The 17631-nt window shown below is 33.9% G+C and overlaps 1 protein-coding gene across 1 annotated transcript in view; it reads right to left on the bottom strand.

Annotated features, from left to right (window-relative positions):
- gak (cyclin G associated kinase) overlaps positions 1-17631 on the bottom strand; it is a 167129-nt gene that overhangs the window by 122114 nt on the left and 27384 nt on the right. Inside the window, exons 5-6 of the mRNA XM_061931789.1 lie at positions 16234-16376; positions 11069-11194 (exon numbers count right to left, since the gene is read on the bottom strand). Of these exons, the coding sequence (XP_061787773.1) occupies positions 11069-11194; positions 16234-16376 (269 nt within the window). The remainder of the gene's footprint in view (positions 1-11068; positions 11195-16233; positions 16377-17631) is intronic.

Here is a 17631-nt window from a genome sequence, read left to right as displayed (position 1 = left end):
AGGGATGGATGAAGAAAAGATGAGCGAGTGGTTAAGGTAAGTTTAAGTTTACGCGAAGAGGCCGGGTGGCTTTTTTCACGCAGCTCTGTCCATGTTGATATACGACTCCATGCGCGCCCACATCACGCTAGTTTTAATATATTATTAAAGTTTGACTGACCTATTTGACTGTTTTTTTGACATTCCTTTAGCGCAGTTAGATGCGGCTTACAACACGGGGCGGCTTATAGGTGGACAAAGTTTTGAAATATGCCGTTCATTGAAGGCGCGGCTTATAACCCAGGGCGCCTTATGGTGCGGAAAATACGGTAAAATCAATGTTATGAATTATCTCCCTATCTAGGCTCCAATTACTTCACATCAAATAAAGTTGATCTCAAGATTTAAGCGCTAAAATTAATGAAATAAATACATTTATGACTTTTTTTGAAACATTTTATGAGTGTGGCCCTTTTGGATCCCCAAAGTTTTACTGCTCATTGCTCAAAAATAATGATGAAGTAAAATCAATTATTGATTTATTTAAGGATCCAATTACTTCACATCAAATATTCCACTTTGACATTTTTTGGGGGGAAATATTGGATAATGTGTGCTTGTCATATAAAAAAAACAAAGTTTTTGAGCATAAAACAATAATACAAACTTATAATCAATGCATGGATCTAAAGTTGATCTCAAGACTTAAGCGTTAAAAAAAATAAAAAAAATAAAAATGTATGACCTTCTTTTTTTTTAACATTTTGAATCCCCAATAATTTTATTGGCTCTTTTTTTTTTTTTTTAAACATTGTTCAAAAAAAAAAAGAAAGTAAAATCAATTTTGCTATGAATTATTGATTTATTAAAGGATCCAATTACTTCACATCAAATATTCCACTTTGACATTTTTGGGGGGGAAATATTGCATATTTTGTGTGTTTACAATATAAAAAACTATGTTTTTGTGCATCAAACAATAATAATATAAAAGTATAATAAACGCATAGATCTAAAGTGGATCTCAAGACTTAAAAAATTAACACATTTATGAAATTTTTATGAACTGTCATTGTTAAACAAAAAAAAAAAGAAGAGAGTAATAAAATAAATGTTATGAATTATTGATCCAATTACTTCACATCAAATATCCCACTTTGAATTATTTTGTGGGGAAAATATTGCATATTTTGTGTGCTTGCCATATGAAAAACCAGGTTTTTGTGCAAAAAAACAATAAAAACTTAAAATCAATACATAGATCTAAAGTTGATCTCAAGATTTAAGCGCTAAAAGTAATGAAATAAATACATTTATGACTTTTTTTGAAACATTTTATGAGTGTGGCCCTTTTGGATCCCCAAAGTTTTACTGCTCATTGCTCAAAAAATAATGATGAAGTAAAATCAATTATTGATTTATTTAAGGATCCAATTACTTCACATCAAATATTCCACTTTGACATTTTTGGGGGGGAAATATTGGATAATATGTGTGTGCTTGTCATATAAAATAAACAAAGTTTTTGTGCATAAAACAATAATACAAACTTATAATCAATGCATAGATCTAAAGTTGATCTCAAGACTTAAGCGTTAAAAAAAAAAGAAGAAAAAAAAGAAAAAAGTATGACCTTTTTTTTCTTTAACATTTTGAATCCCCAATAATTTTATTGGCTCTTTTTTTTTTTAAACATTTAAAAAAAAAATTAAAAAAAAGTAAAATCAATGTTGCTATGAATTATTGATTTATTAAAGGATCCAATTACTTCACATCAAATATTCCACTTTGACATTTTTGGGGGGGAAATATTGCATATTTTGTGTGTTTACAATATAAAAAACTATGTTTTTGTGCATCAAACAATAATAATAAAAAAGTATAATCAACGCATAGATCTAAAGTGGATCTCAGGACTTAAAAAATTAATACATTTATGAAATATTTATGAACTGTCATTGTTAAAAAAAAGAAGAAGAGAGTAATAAAATAAATGTTATGAATTATTGATCCAATTACTTCACATCAAATATCCCACTTTGAATTATTTTGTGGGGAAAATATTGCATATTTTGTGTGCTTGTCATAGAAAAACAAGGTTTTTGTGCAAAAAAACAGTAATAAAAACTTAAAATCAATACATAGATCTAAAGTTGATCTCAAGATTTAAGCGCTAAAAGTAATGAAATAAATACATTTATGACTTTTTTTGAAACATTTTATGAGTGTGGCCCTTTTGGATCCCCAAGGTTTTACTGATCATTGCTCAAAAAATAATGATGAAGTAAAATCAATTATTGATTTATTTAAGGATCCAATTACTTCACATCAAATATTCCACTTTGACATTTTTTGGGGGGAAATATTGCATTGTGTGTGTGCTTGTCATATAAAAGTTTTCGTGCATAAAACAATAATACAAACTTAAAATCCATGCATAGATCTAAAGTTGATCTCAAGACTTAAGCGTTAAAAAAAAAAAAATAAAAAAAAATAAAATATATATGTATGACCTTTTTTTTTAACATTTTGAATCCCCAATAATTTTATTGGCTTTTTTTTTTTTTTTTTTTTTAAACATTGTTCAAAAAAAAAAAAAAAAAGTAAAATTAATTTTGCTATGAATTATTGATCCACTATGGACTGGACTCTTACTATTATGTTGGATCCAATATGGACTGGACTCTCACACTATTATGTTAGATCCACTATGGACTGGACTCTCACACTATTATGTTAGATCCACTATGGACTGGACTCTCACTATTATGTTAGATCCACTATGGACTGGACTCTCACTATTATGTTAGATCCACTATGGACTGGACTCTCACACTATTATGTTAGATCCACTATGGACTGGACTCTCACAATATTATGTTAGATCCACTATGGACTGGACTCTCACACTATTATGTTATATCCACTATGGACTGGACTCTCACACTATTATGTTAGATCCACTATGGACTGGACTCTCACAATATTATGTTAGATCCACTATGGACTGGACTCTCACACTATTATGTTAGATCCACTATGGACTGGACTCTCACTATTATGTTAGATCCACTATGGACTGGACTCTCACACTATTATGTTAGATCCACTATGGACTGGACTCTCACTATTATGTTAGATCCACTATGGACTGGACTCTCACACTATTATGTTAGATCCACTATGGACTGGACTCTCACACTATTATGTTAGATCCACTATGGACTGGACTCTCACACTATTATGTTAGATCCACTATGGACTGGACTCTCACTATTATGTTAGATCCACTATGGACTGGACTCTTACTATTATGTTAGATCCACTATGGACTGGACTCTCACACTATTATGTTAGATTCACTATGGACTGGACTCTCACACTATTATGTTAGATCCACTATGGACTGGACTCTCACAATATTATGTTAGATCCACTATGGACTGGACTCTCACATTATTATGTTAGATCCACTATGGACAGGACTCTCACACTATTATGTTAGATCCACTATGGACTGGACTCTCACACTATTATGTTAGATCCACTATGGACTGGACTCTCACTATTATGTTAGATCCACTATGGACTGGACTCTCACACTATTATGTTAGATCCACTATGGACTGGACTCTCACACTATTATGTTAGATCCACTATGGACTGGACTCTCACTATTATGTTAGATCCACTATGGACTGGACTCTCACTATCATATTAGATCCACTATGGACTGGACTCCCACACTATTATGTTAGATCCACTATGGACTGGACTCTCACACTATTATGTTAGATCCACTATGGACTGGACTCTCACTATTATGTTAGATCCACTATGGACTGGACTCTCACACTATTATGTTAGATCCACTATGGACTGGACTCTCACACTATTATGTTAGATTCACTATGGACTGGACTCTCACACTATTATGTTAGATTCACTATGGACTGGACTCTCACACTATTATGTTAGATCCACTATGGACTGGACTCTCACACTATTATGTTAGATCCACTATGGACTGGACTCTCACACTATTATGTTAGATCCACTATGGACTGGACTCTCACACTATTATGTTAGATCCACTATGGACTGGACTCTCACACTATTATGTTAGATCCACTATGGACTGGACTCTCACTATTATGTTAGATCCACTATGGACTGGACTCTCACAATATTATGTTAGATCCACTATGGACTGGACTCTCACAATATTATGTTAGATCCACTATGGACTGGACTCCCACACTATTATGTTAGATCCACTATGGACTGGACTCTCACTATTATGTTAGATCCACTATGGACTGGACTCTCACACTATTATGTTAGATCCACTATGGACTGGACTCTCACACTATTATGTTAGATCCACTATGGACTGGACTCTCACACTATTATGTTAGATCCACTATGGACTGGACTCTCACACTATTATGTTAGATCCACTATGGACTGGACTCTCACTATTATGTTAGATCCACTATGGACTGGACTCTCACAATATTATGTTAGATCCACTATGGACTGGACTCTCACAATATTTTGTTAGATCCACTATGGACTGGACTCTCACACTATTATGTTAGATCCACTATGGACTGGACTCTTACTATTATGTTGGATCCAATATGGACTGGACTCTCACACTATTATGTTAGATCCACTATGGACTGGACTCTTACTATTATGTTAGATCCACTATGGACTGGACTCTCACACTATTATGTTAGATCCACTATGGACTGGACTCTTACTATTATGTTAGATCCACTATGGACTGGACTCTCACACTATTATGTTAGATCCACTATGGACTGGACTCTCACACTATTATGTTAGATCCACTATGGACTGGACTCTCACACTATTATGTTAGATCCACTATGGACTGGACTCTCACACTATTATGTTAGATCCACTATGGACTGGACTCTCACACTATTATGTTAGATCCACTATGGACTGGACTCTCACTATTATGTTAGATCCACTATGGACTGGACTCTCACAATATTATGTTAGATCCACTATGGACTGGACTCTCACAATATTTTGTTAGATCCACTATGGACTGGACTCTCACACTATTATGTTAGATCCACTATGGACTGGACTCTCACTATTATGTTAGATCCACTATGGACTGGACTCTCACACTATTATGTTAGATCCACTATGGACTGGACTCTCACTATTATGTTAGATCCACTATGGACTGGACTCTCACTATCATATTAGATCCACTATGGACTGGACTCCCACACTATTATGTTAGATCCACTATGGACTGGACTCTCACACTATTACCGGTATGTTGGATCCACTATGGACTGGACTCTCACACTATTATGTTAGATCCACTATGGACTGGACTCTCACTATTATGTTAGATCCACTATGGACTGGACTCTCACACTATTATGTTAGATCCACTATGGACTGGACTCTCACACTATTATGTTAGATCCACTATGGACTGGACTCTCACTATTATGTTAGATCCACTATGGACTGGACTCTCACACTATTATGTTAGATCCACTATGGACTGGACTCTTACTATTATGTTGGATCCAATATGGACTGGACTCTCACACTATTATGTTAGATTCACTATGGACTGGACTCTCACACTATTATGTTAGATCCACTATGGACTGGACTCTCACACTATTATGTTAGATCCACTATGGACTGGACTCTCACACTATTATGTTAGATCCACTATGGACTGGACTCTCACAATATTATGTTAGATCCACTATGGACTGGACTCTCACACTATTATGTTAGATCCACTATGGACTGGACTCTCACACTATTATGTTAGATCCACTATGGACTGGACTCTCACAATATTATGTTAGATCCACTATGGACTGGACTCTCACACTATTATGTTAGATCCACTATGGACTGGACTCTCACACTATTATGTTAGATCCACTATGGACTGGACTCTTACTATTATGTTAGATCCACTATGGACTGGACTCTCACTATTATGTTAGATCCACTATGGACTGGACTCTTACTATTATGTTAGATCCACTATGGACTGGACTCTCACTATTATGTTAGATTCACTATGGACTGGACTCTCACTATTATGTTAGATCCACTATGGACTGGACTCTCACTATTATGTTAGATCCACTATGGACTGGACTCTCACACTATTATGTTAGATCCACTATGGACTGGACTCTCACACTATTATGTTAGATCCACTATGGACTGGACTCTCACACTATTATGTTAGATCCACTATGGACTGGACTCTCACTCTATTATGTTAGATCCACTATGGACTGGACTCTCACTATTATGTTAGATCCACTATGGACTGGACTCTCACACTATTATGTTAGATCCACTATGGACTGGACTCTCACTATTATGTTAGATCCACTATGGACTGGACTCTCACACTATTATGTTAGATCCACTATGGACTGGACTCTCACTATTATGTTAGATCCACTATGGACTGGACTCTCACTATCATATTAGATCCACTATGGACTGGACTCCCACACTATTATGTTAGATCCACTATGGACTGGACTCTCACACTATTACCGGTATGTTAGATCCACTATGGACTGGACTCTCACAATATTATGTCAGACCCACTCGACATCCATTGCATTCGGTCTCCCCTAGAGGGGGGGTTACCCACATATGCAGGTCCTCTCCAAGGTTTCTCATAGTCATTCACATCGACGTCCCACTGGGGTGAGTTTTTCCTTGCCCTTATGTGGGCTCTGTACCGAGGATGTTGTTGTGGCTTGTGCAGCCCTTTGAGACACTTGTGATTTAGGGCTATATAAATAAACATTGATTGATTGATTGATTAAAGGATCCAATTACTTCACATCAAATATTCCACTTTGACATTTTTTGGGGGGGAAATATTGCATATTTTGTGTGTTTACAATGTAAAAAACTATGTTTTTGTGCATCAAACAATAATAATATAAAAGTATAATAAACGCATGGATCTAAAGTGGATCTCAAGACTTAAAAAATTAACACATTTATGAAATTTTTATGAACTGTCATTGTTAAACAAAAAAAAAAGAAGAGAGTAATAAAATAAATGTTATGAATTATTGATCCAATTACTTCACATCAAATATCCCACTTTGAATTATTTTGTGGGGAAAATATTGCATATTTTGTGGGCTTGTCATAGAAAAAAACTAAGTTTTTGTGCAAAAAAACAATTATAAAAACTTAAAATCAATGCAGAGATCTTAAGTGGATCTAGAGACTTAAGCGCTAAAAGTAAAAAAATAAATACATTTATGACTTTTTTAAAAAACATTTTATGAGTGTGGCCCTTTTGGATCCCCCAAAATTTTACTGGCACTTTTTTAACTGTCATTGCTTAAAAAATAATAATGAAGTAAAATCAATGTTGAATTATTGATTTATTTAAGGATCCAATTACTTCACGGAACGACACATGAAGTCCTTCATACCGACAGCCAGCAGACTGTATAATGCATATGTTCCTTTTTGACTGTACTTAAATGTATAATAGACTGTATTTATATTATTCACATGTGAATAATGCTGTATAATAGACTGTATTTATGTTATTCACATGTGAATAATGCTGTAAAATAGACTATTTATGTTATTCACATGTGAATAATGCTGTATAATAGACTGTATTTACATTATTCACATGTGAATAATGCTGTATAATAGACTGTATTTATATTATTCACATGTGAATAATGCTGTATAATAGACTGTATTTATATTATTCACATGTGAATAATATAAATACAGTCTAATATACAGCATTATTCACATGTGAATAACAAATAATAACATAAATACAGTCTATTATACAACATTATTCACATGTGAATAATGCTGTATAATAGACTGTATTTATATTATTCACATGTGAATAATGCTGTATAATAGACTGTATTTATGTTATTCACATGTGAATAATGTTGTATAATAGACTGTATTTATATTATTCACATGTGACTAATGCTGTATAATAGACTGTATTTATATTATTCACATGTGAATAATGCTGTATAATAGACTTTATTAATATTATTCACATGTGACTAATGCTGTATAATAGACTGTATTTATGTTATTCAGATGTGAATAATGCTGTATAATAGACTGTATTTATATTATTCACATGTGAATAATGCTGTATAATAGACTGTATTTATGTTATTCACATGTGAATAATGCTGTATAATAGACTGTATTTATATTATTCACATGTGAATAATATAAATACAGTCTAATATACAGCATTATTCACATGTGAATAACAAATAACATAAATACAGTCTATTATACAACATTATTCACATGTGAATAATGCTGTATAATAGACTGTATTTATATTATTCAAGTGTGAATAATGCTGTATAATAGACTGTATTTATTTTATTCACATGTGAATAATGCTGTATAATAGACTGTATTCATTTTATTCACATGTGAATAATGCTGTATAATAGACTGTATTTATATTATTCACATGTGAATAATGCTGTATAATAGACTGTATTTATGTTATTCACATGTGAATAATGCTGTATAATAGACCGTATTTATGTTATTCACATGGGAATAATGCTGTATAATAGACTGTATTTATGTTATTCACATGTGAATAATGCTGTAAAATAGACTATGTTATTCACATGTGAATAATGCTGTATAATAGACTGTATTTACATTATTCACATGTGAATTATGTTGTATAATAGACTGTATTTATGTTATTATTTGTTATTCACATGTGAATAATGCTGTATAATAGACTGTATTTATATTATTCACATGTGAATAATATAAATACAGTCTAATATACAGCATTATTCACATGTGAATAACAAATAACATAAATACAGTCTATTATACAACATTATTCACATGTGAATAATGCTGTATAATAGACTGTATTTATATTATTCACATGTGAATAATGCTGTATAATAGACTATTTATTTTATTCACATGTGAATAATGCTGTGTAATAGACTGTATTTATATTATTCACATGTGAATAATATAAATACAGTCTAATATACAGCATTATTCACATGTGGATAACAAATAATAACATAAATACAGTCTATTATACAACATTATTCACATGTGAATAATGCTGTATAATAGACTGTATTTATATTATTCACATGTGAATAATGCTGTATAATAGACTGTATTTATGTTATTCACATGTGAATAATGCTGTATAATAGACTGTATTTATGTTATTCACATGTGAATAATGCTGTATAATACACTGTATTTATGTTATTCACATGTAAAAATACCTTAATGTTTATTGTCTATTGTGAGCGAACTTTGGTGCTGAATTTCCCCCAGGGATCAATAAAGTACTTTCTATTCTATTCTATCAAATATTCCACTTTTTTGGGGGTGGGTGGGGGGAATATTGCATATTTTGTGTGCTTGTCATAAAAAAAATAAGTTTTTGTGCATGAGACAATATTACAAACTTATAATCAACGCATAAATCTAAAGTGGATCTCAAAAATTAAAAAAAATAAATACATTTATGACCTTTTTTTAAAGTCATTTATGAGTTTTTAGGGGTTCGGGGGGGATATTGCATATTTTGTGTTTTTGCCATAAAACAGTGTTTTGACGAAAACATTAAAAAAGACAACAACAAAAAAACGTTATATCGACAGAAGTTGATATATATATGTACCGTATTTTCCGCACTATAAGGCGCACCTAAAAACCACACATTTTCTCAAAAGCTGACAGTGCGCCTTATAACCCGGTGCGCTTTATATATGGATAAATATTAAGATTCATTTTCATAAAGTTTCGGTCTCGTAACTACGGTAAACAGCCGCCATCTTTTTTCCCCGTAGAACAGGAAGCGCTTCTTCTTCTACGCAAGCAACCGCCAAGGTAAGCACCCGCCCCCATAGAACAGGAAGCGCTTCTTCTTCTACTGTAAGCAACCACCCGCCCGCGTAGAAGAAGAAAAAGCGCGCGGATACCGTACGTTTCATTTCCTTTGTGTGTTTACATCTGTAAAGACCACAAAATGGCTCCTACTAAACGACAGGGATCCGGTTCATGAAAAGACGCAATCTCTCCATCCGCACACGGACTACTATTTCACAGCAACTGATATTCCTGTGAACCGCACTGTGGATACAACGGGAGCACGTACGGTGAATATTCGCACCACAGGGAATGAGAAGTCATCCTTCACTGTGGTTCTAGCTTGCCATGCTAATGGCCAGAAACTTCCACCCATGGTGATATTCAAAAGGAAGACCTTGCCAAAAGAGACCTTTCCAGCCGGCGTCATCATAAAAGCTAACTCGAAGGGATGGATGAAGAAAAGATGAGCGAGTGGTTAAGGTAAGTTTAAGTTTACGCGAAGAGGCCGGGTGGCTTTTTTCACGGAGCTTCGTCCATGTTGATATACGACTCCATGCGCGCCCACATCACGCTGGTTTTTAATATATTATTAAAGTTTGACTGACCTATTTGACTGTTTTTTTGACATTCCTTTAGCGCAGTTAGATGCGGCTTACAACACGGGGCGGCTTATAGGTGGACAACGTTTTGAAATATGCCGTTCATTGAAGGCGCGGCTTATAACCCAGGGCGCCTTATGGTGCGGAAAATACGGTATATAAAAAATAATAACAAAATATGACTATGACTTTCCAGGACCAAACACTAAAGATGAAAAAACAATCTATATAATACTGGTTTTCGATTGTTCCTCCTCGGAAAAAGCCTCGACACCTGCGATCTAGAGCCTCGTTCTTCTCTTCACATCATTTCCATGACGAGCGGGGCACGCTAATACGTTTAAAAACACAATCTGCGAGTCCATCTCCCGGAGGTCAGCCGTGACAAACCTGTGCAGACTTCCCGGCTGACTTCCTGATTCAATCAATGGCTTCTGGTGTTTGTCAGCCAGCGCCATGACATTTCTGCTACATGATCCGCTCATCTCGTTGAGCATGTGCTAACATCGCTTACATAAGACATTTACAGTCTTTTAGTGTGCACGCACCTCGTCCTCCACCATGGAGCGCCTCTGTGCCGACCAGCTGTAGTCCGGGTAATGCGAGACCGTGGTGGCGCTGCCAAAGTCGCACAGCTTGACGGTGCCTTGGTTGCTAATCAACAGGTTCTCAATCTGCAGACAAGGAAAAGGGTTGATATGAATGCCAGTCAGTCACAAGCACTATTTAGTGCTCAAAGTTACATGTTTGAAACCAACAAGCTCGCTTATTATTTATGTTTATTGACATAAACTGTTAGAATAATTGTATCTAAGATAGAGATGCGCGGATAGGCAATTATTTCATCCGCAACCGCATCACAAAAGTCGTCAACCATCCGCCATCCACCCGAACCAACATTTTATCAAAACCACACCCGCCCGTTGTTATACATCTAATCTAGACGATGCAAGGCATTAGTGAGGTTAGAAAGCTTTTGCCTGTTAAAGAAAGGAGACTGATCCAATGCAGCAGAGACATTCAGTGCGTGCCACGCATCTCTTTGCCACGCATTCGTGGCTAAGAGATATTAATGCGTGATAATATTATTTATCATTATTATAATATTATTGTCATTTCCATTAAGAAAGTGTTGACTATTGTTGCCAATGCCCTCAGATCAGGAGTGCGTTCCTCACACGTTGTGTGCGCAGTTGCAGCAAGCAGAACGAGGCTTTTAAGAAGTTAAAAAAATGTTTTAGAAAGACTAGGCCTATATTTTCGCTAGGTAAAAAAAATGTTCTGAATGTATTTCAATGAATATTAACTTGTTAACGTTATAATGCTCAAATAGGGACGAGGGCGGGGTGCACAGTGAAACAGTGAACAATTTCGCGACAAAGATGAACCTTTTATTGATTGATCTGCAGCCATGACAAAATATCAGACAATCTCCATTGTCAACGACAGGCAGGAAAATAAAGATAAACACATAGCCTATGTTCTAGGCATAGGCATAGGCTCATACGTTTTTAAGTTGAAATAAAAAAATTAATTAAAAAAATGTGCCTCATAAGCCTTAGGCTGTCAATCACGCGCACAAACTTAAATTATACAATAACATATGTATGTCATCTCTATTTAAACAAAAATAAATTACATAAATAATAATAAATTACCTGCAATTTATTGGCCAAGGCAAATAGCTGAAGGGGGGAAATCAAACCCATCAGACTGCACTTTATCATCAAACTTGAGAGGACAAAAGCTGTCTTTAATCCTACCAATTCAAAAGGCTTGTAAAACTCCACTGTGTAGGATGGGAAGCAACACGAAGGTGTTCTGTTTCTTTCATGTATTGTAATCAACAGAAAGAGATTGTCTGACCCAAGAACTACAAAAGCGAAGAGGAAGCAGGACCAGACTCCCCTCCAGGCACCGCTTCTTTGAACTGTTTTACGACCTTTTCTTTTGAACTGTTTTGTAATCAAAGGCGATGGCTGTTTACGACCCTTGTCCCTTAGAAACAGCGGTTGCCATGTAATCAGGGAAAGTCCAAATAAAAGAGGAGGCGTACAATCTTTCGCCAGAGCGTGCTGAGACACTGTTCAAAGGGTACAGTGTCCAGGCGTCTCTCCTCAATTTGAGCCAAATTTAATTCTGTCTCTGTTTAATTCTTTGCTTCTTGTCTTGTTTAATAGATGTCATCAGTGTTTGAACTAGGGATGTCCCGATCCGATATTTGGATCGCATCGGCTGCTGATATTTGCCAAAAATTGCGTATCGGCAAGGCATGGGAAAATGCCGATCCAGATCCAGTTTTTAAAAAAACTCCGGTCCGTGTTTTCCAACGCACCGATTTAAATAATACATTCCACTTTTCTGCTGCTCCGTAATTTCCGTTCCGCATTTTCAGCACACCTTCAACACATCCACAATTCTCACGCAGTTGCTTTTAGCTGCTGGCATTACACGACAGGCTCTTCTCACTCTTTCCTGTGTCTCCCTCTCACAGACAGCGAGCGCACCTTCTTACACACGTCACATACTGTCACGTCATACGTCACATACTGTCACGTCATACGTCACATACGTATACGTCCTCTCCCAGCAGAGAGCGAGGTAGCGGTATGGCTAACGTTAGCTGTGATGCTCGCGCAGCCGCTAAGGTGCGCGCCTGCTCAAGCGTCCTCTGCGCACGGCAAATCTATGCCACGCACAAACTCAAATAAAAAAAATAAGCGCATAACAATTTTCGACGCACGGACACGACAGAGACAACAGTTTTCGTCATCATTGTTCAAATATTGTGACGTCTGTCGAGACGCTTATCTCCATTCGGTGCCACACGTCCACACCATCAAAATGCTGAGGCAAAAATTTCCAGATCAACACCGTATGAAAAAATTTGTGATTTTTTTTAGTTGTGATTTCCTTCTCTGCATGAAAGTTTAAAAGTAGCATATATTAATGCAGTATGAAGAAGAATGTTTTAATGTAGACATGCAAGCCTTGAAAGAACATTTTGAAAATCAAGACTACATTTCCTGCAAATGGGTGCATTTCTACCCTATATTTTAACTTTAGATTTATTCTCATATCAAACTCTTTTGGCTGTCTTTTTGACACTTACATCCACACCCCGGATTATAAATAATGTAAATAATTCAATGTGATTATCTTGTGTGATGACTGTATTATGATGATAGTATATATCTGATAGTATATATCTGTATCATGAATCAATTTAACTTAAACAAGTGTAAATGCTTATTGGGGTGTTACCATTTAGTGGTCAATTGTACGGAATATGTACTTCACTGTGCAACCTACTAATAAAAGTCTCAATCAATCAATCCAAACACATAGAATCATCATACTGCTGTGATTATATGCATCAAGTGTTCATTCAAGGCTAAGGCAAAATATCGAGATATATATCGTGTATCGCAATATGGCCTTAAAATATCGCAATATTAAAAAAAGGCCATATCGCCCAGCCCTAGTTCAATGATGCCATTTCTGTTTGTCATGTATAATTTTGTCTATTTTGTGTTTATCCTTGAATAAACAGGTCAGTTTCTTGTTACCAACCATTGTGTATTATTCAAACTCCCCTAATTCAGCTGGCTAGTTGTTATCAAGAGTACTAAAACCCTTTTCAACATGATTCTGACAACTAAGTAGGCTAAATAACTTTAAACTTTAATACATGCTCGGATAGGCCAGTATCGGATCGGAAATGCAAAAACAATATCGGTATCGGATCGGAAGTGCAAAAACCTGGATCGGGACATCCCTAGTTTGAACCTGACATAAACAACATATGCTAACAACATACATGTGCCATTTATGTTGTTAGCATTAGCGGTTAAACAGAACATAAAATATATTGTTTTTTTTACCTGCGTGAGTTTGGCCCCACTTAACATTGCAAATATTAAAATATTCTTTTGTACTACAAACATTTTTGGTGTAACTATTATGAAATTTTAGTATTTATAACCAGCCCCCAAATCTTGTTCCAAACATTTGTCAAAAATATTTATTTACACCAACAGGTGTTTTTCCATTCACGTCATTCTTCCCTGTCAATGGCGTCGACTCATTCAGCGACGTGAGGGCAGACGCACCTTGAGGTTATTTATTTATTATATATTTATTATTTATTTATTATTATATATTATATAATATATATAATATAATATAATATAATATATATAATATATATTATATTATATATTATATTATATATATTATATTATATATTATTATTTATTTATTATTTATTTATTTTATTTTATTTATTTTATTTTATTTTATTTTATTTATTTATTTACACCAACAGGTGTTTTTCCATTCACGTCATTCTTCCCTGTCAATGGCATTGACTCATTCAGCGACGTGAGGGCAGACGCACCTTGAGGTTATTTATTTATTATTTATTGTATTTATTTATTATTATATTATATTATATATTATATTATATTATATAATATATAATATATATAATATAATATAATATAATATATATAATATATTATATTATATATTATATTATATATATTATATTATATATTATTATTTATGTATTATTATTATTATTATTTATTATTATTTATTTATTATATTATATTATATATTATATAATATATAATATATATAATATAATATAATATAATACATATAATATATTATATATATTATATATATTATATTATATTATATTATATATATTATATATTATATAATATAATATAATATAATTTATTTATTTATTTATTATTTATTTATTATTATATTATATTATATATTATATATATATTATATTATATATTATATAATATATAATATATATAATATAATATATATAATATATTATATTATATTATATATATTATATTATATATTATTATTTATTTATTATTATTTATTTATTTATTATTTATTTATTTATTTTATTATTTATTTTAGTTATTTATTTACACCAACAGGTGTTTTTCCATTCACGTCATTCTTCCCTGTCAATGGCATTGACTCATTCAGCGACGTGAGGGCAGACGCACCTTGAGGTTATTTATTTATTATTTATTTTATTTATTATTATATTATATTATATATATATTACATTATATATTATATAATATATAATATATATAATATAATATAATATAATATATATAATATATTATATTATATATTATATTATATATATTATATTATATATTATTATTTATTTATTATTATTATTATTTATTTATTTATTATTTATTTATTTTATTTTATTTTATTATTTATTTTAGTTATTTATTTACACCAACAGGTGTTTTTCCATTCACGTCATTCTTCCCTGTCGATGGCGTTGACTCATTCAGCGACGGGAGGGCAGACGCACCTTGAGGTTATTTATTTATTATTTATTTTATTTATTTATTATTATATTATATTACATATTATATATATATTATATTATATATTATATAATATATATAATATAATATATATAATATATTATATTATATATTATATTATATTATATATATTATATTATATATTATTATTTATTTATTATTATTATTATTATTATTTATTTATTTATTTATTATTTATTTAATTTAATTTAATTTTATTATTTATTTTAGTTATTTATTTACACCAACAGGTGTTTTTCCATTCACGTCATTCTTCCCTGTCAACGGCGTCGACTCATTCAGCGACGGGGGGGCAGACGCACCTTGAGGTCTCGGTGTATGATGGCGGGCTTCTGCTTGTGCAAGTGCTGCACGGCGCGGCACGCCTGGTAGAAGACTTTCAGCACGGTGTCACATGACACGTGCGCCCGCTGCTCCACTCGCCGCAGGAAGTCCACCAGCTGACCTGAGGCGGGACATGAGCGGAACAGGGACAGCAATTAATGTCAGGTGTGAAACGTCTTGGCCTTCTCTTTATCACCTGCAGTACATTGATGGGAGCAAAGGTGGCTCAGGTTAACGCCAAAAGTATACATGCAGAGATAAAGGTGCGGCTTGAGGAATCTAATTCACTCGCTCTCCTTTAAAGGCCAAGTCGAGCAGTGACCCGCCAGTTCCAGTAGATGGTGCTGCTATCAAAAGAAGGCAATACTTACACTGACAGGACTGCAGTACAACTGCCTCAACACGTGACTTCTTTTTCCAAATCTAATGCAGGGTTGTATAAAATGTGGAACATCTGGTAAACATGCTAAAACTATTATACTTACACATATATAGACGCTGCTATCAAAAGAAGGCAATACTTCCACTGACAGGACTGCAGTAGAACTGCCTCAACACGTCACTTCTTTTTTCAAATCTAATACAGGGTTTATAAAATGTGGAACATCTGGTAAACATGCTAAAACTATCATACTTACACATATATAGACGCTGCTATCAAAAGAAGGCAATACTTCCACTGACAGGACTGCAGTACAACTGCCTCAACACGTGACTTCTTTTTCCAAATCTAATGCAGAGTTGTATAAAATGTGGAACATCTGGTAAACATGCTAAAACTATTATACTTACACATATATAGACGTCACATGGACAAAGATAAGACCTTCTGGAAGAAATTTCTGTGGTCAGATCAAACAAAAATGTAGCTGTTTGGCCACAATACCCAGCAACTTATTTGGAAAAAATGATCCAAAGCAGACTTTTTTTTTCTTCATCACCTCCACGCCGATATAAATGTAAGTGGATTTTACTTTTTTAAATGTTTATTATTGTTGCATTATGGTTAACCATTAAGACTTTTGTGATTTCTGATCGTTTTTGAGGGCACCGAAGGGACTTTTGTTTGGGTGTTGGCTAGGGATGTCCCGATCCAGGTTTTTGCACTTCCGATCCGATACCGATATTGTTTTTGCATTTCCGATCCGATACCGATACTGACCGCAGTGTTTCCCACACATTCATTTATTTGTGGCGGCCCGCCACAAAAGAATTATGTCCGCCACAAATGGATTTTTCGGCTTTTAACTCGCTCGACCGCTCATAAAAGCAATGGGACTGTCTGTGAATGTTGCTTGTAGTTACACCTCCGGTGCAGTAGGTGGCGGTATGCATTGTAACTCCGCCAATAGCACTTCATTCACCTGGTGGGCCAG

Source organism: Nerophis lumbriciformis, linkage group LG03, assembly GCF_033978685.3.
Source record: "Nerophis lumbriciformis linkage group LG03, RoL_Nlum_v2.1, whole genome shotgun sequence".
Classification (NCBI taxonomy): domain Eukaryota; kingdom Metazoa; phylum Chordata; class Actinopteri; order Syngnathiformes; family Syngnathidae; genus Nerophis; species Nerophis lumbriciformis.
This window is presented reverse-complemented; position numbering and strand designations above follow the sequence as displayed.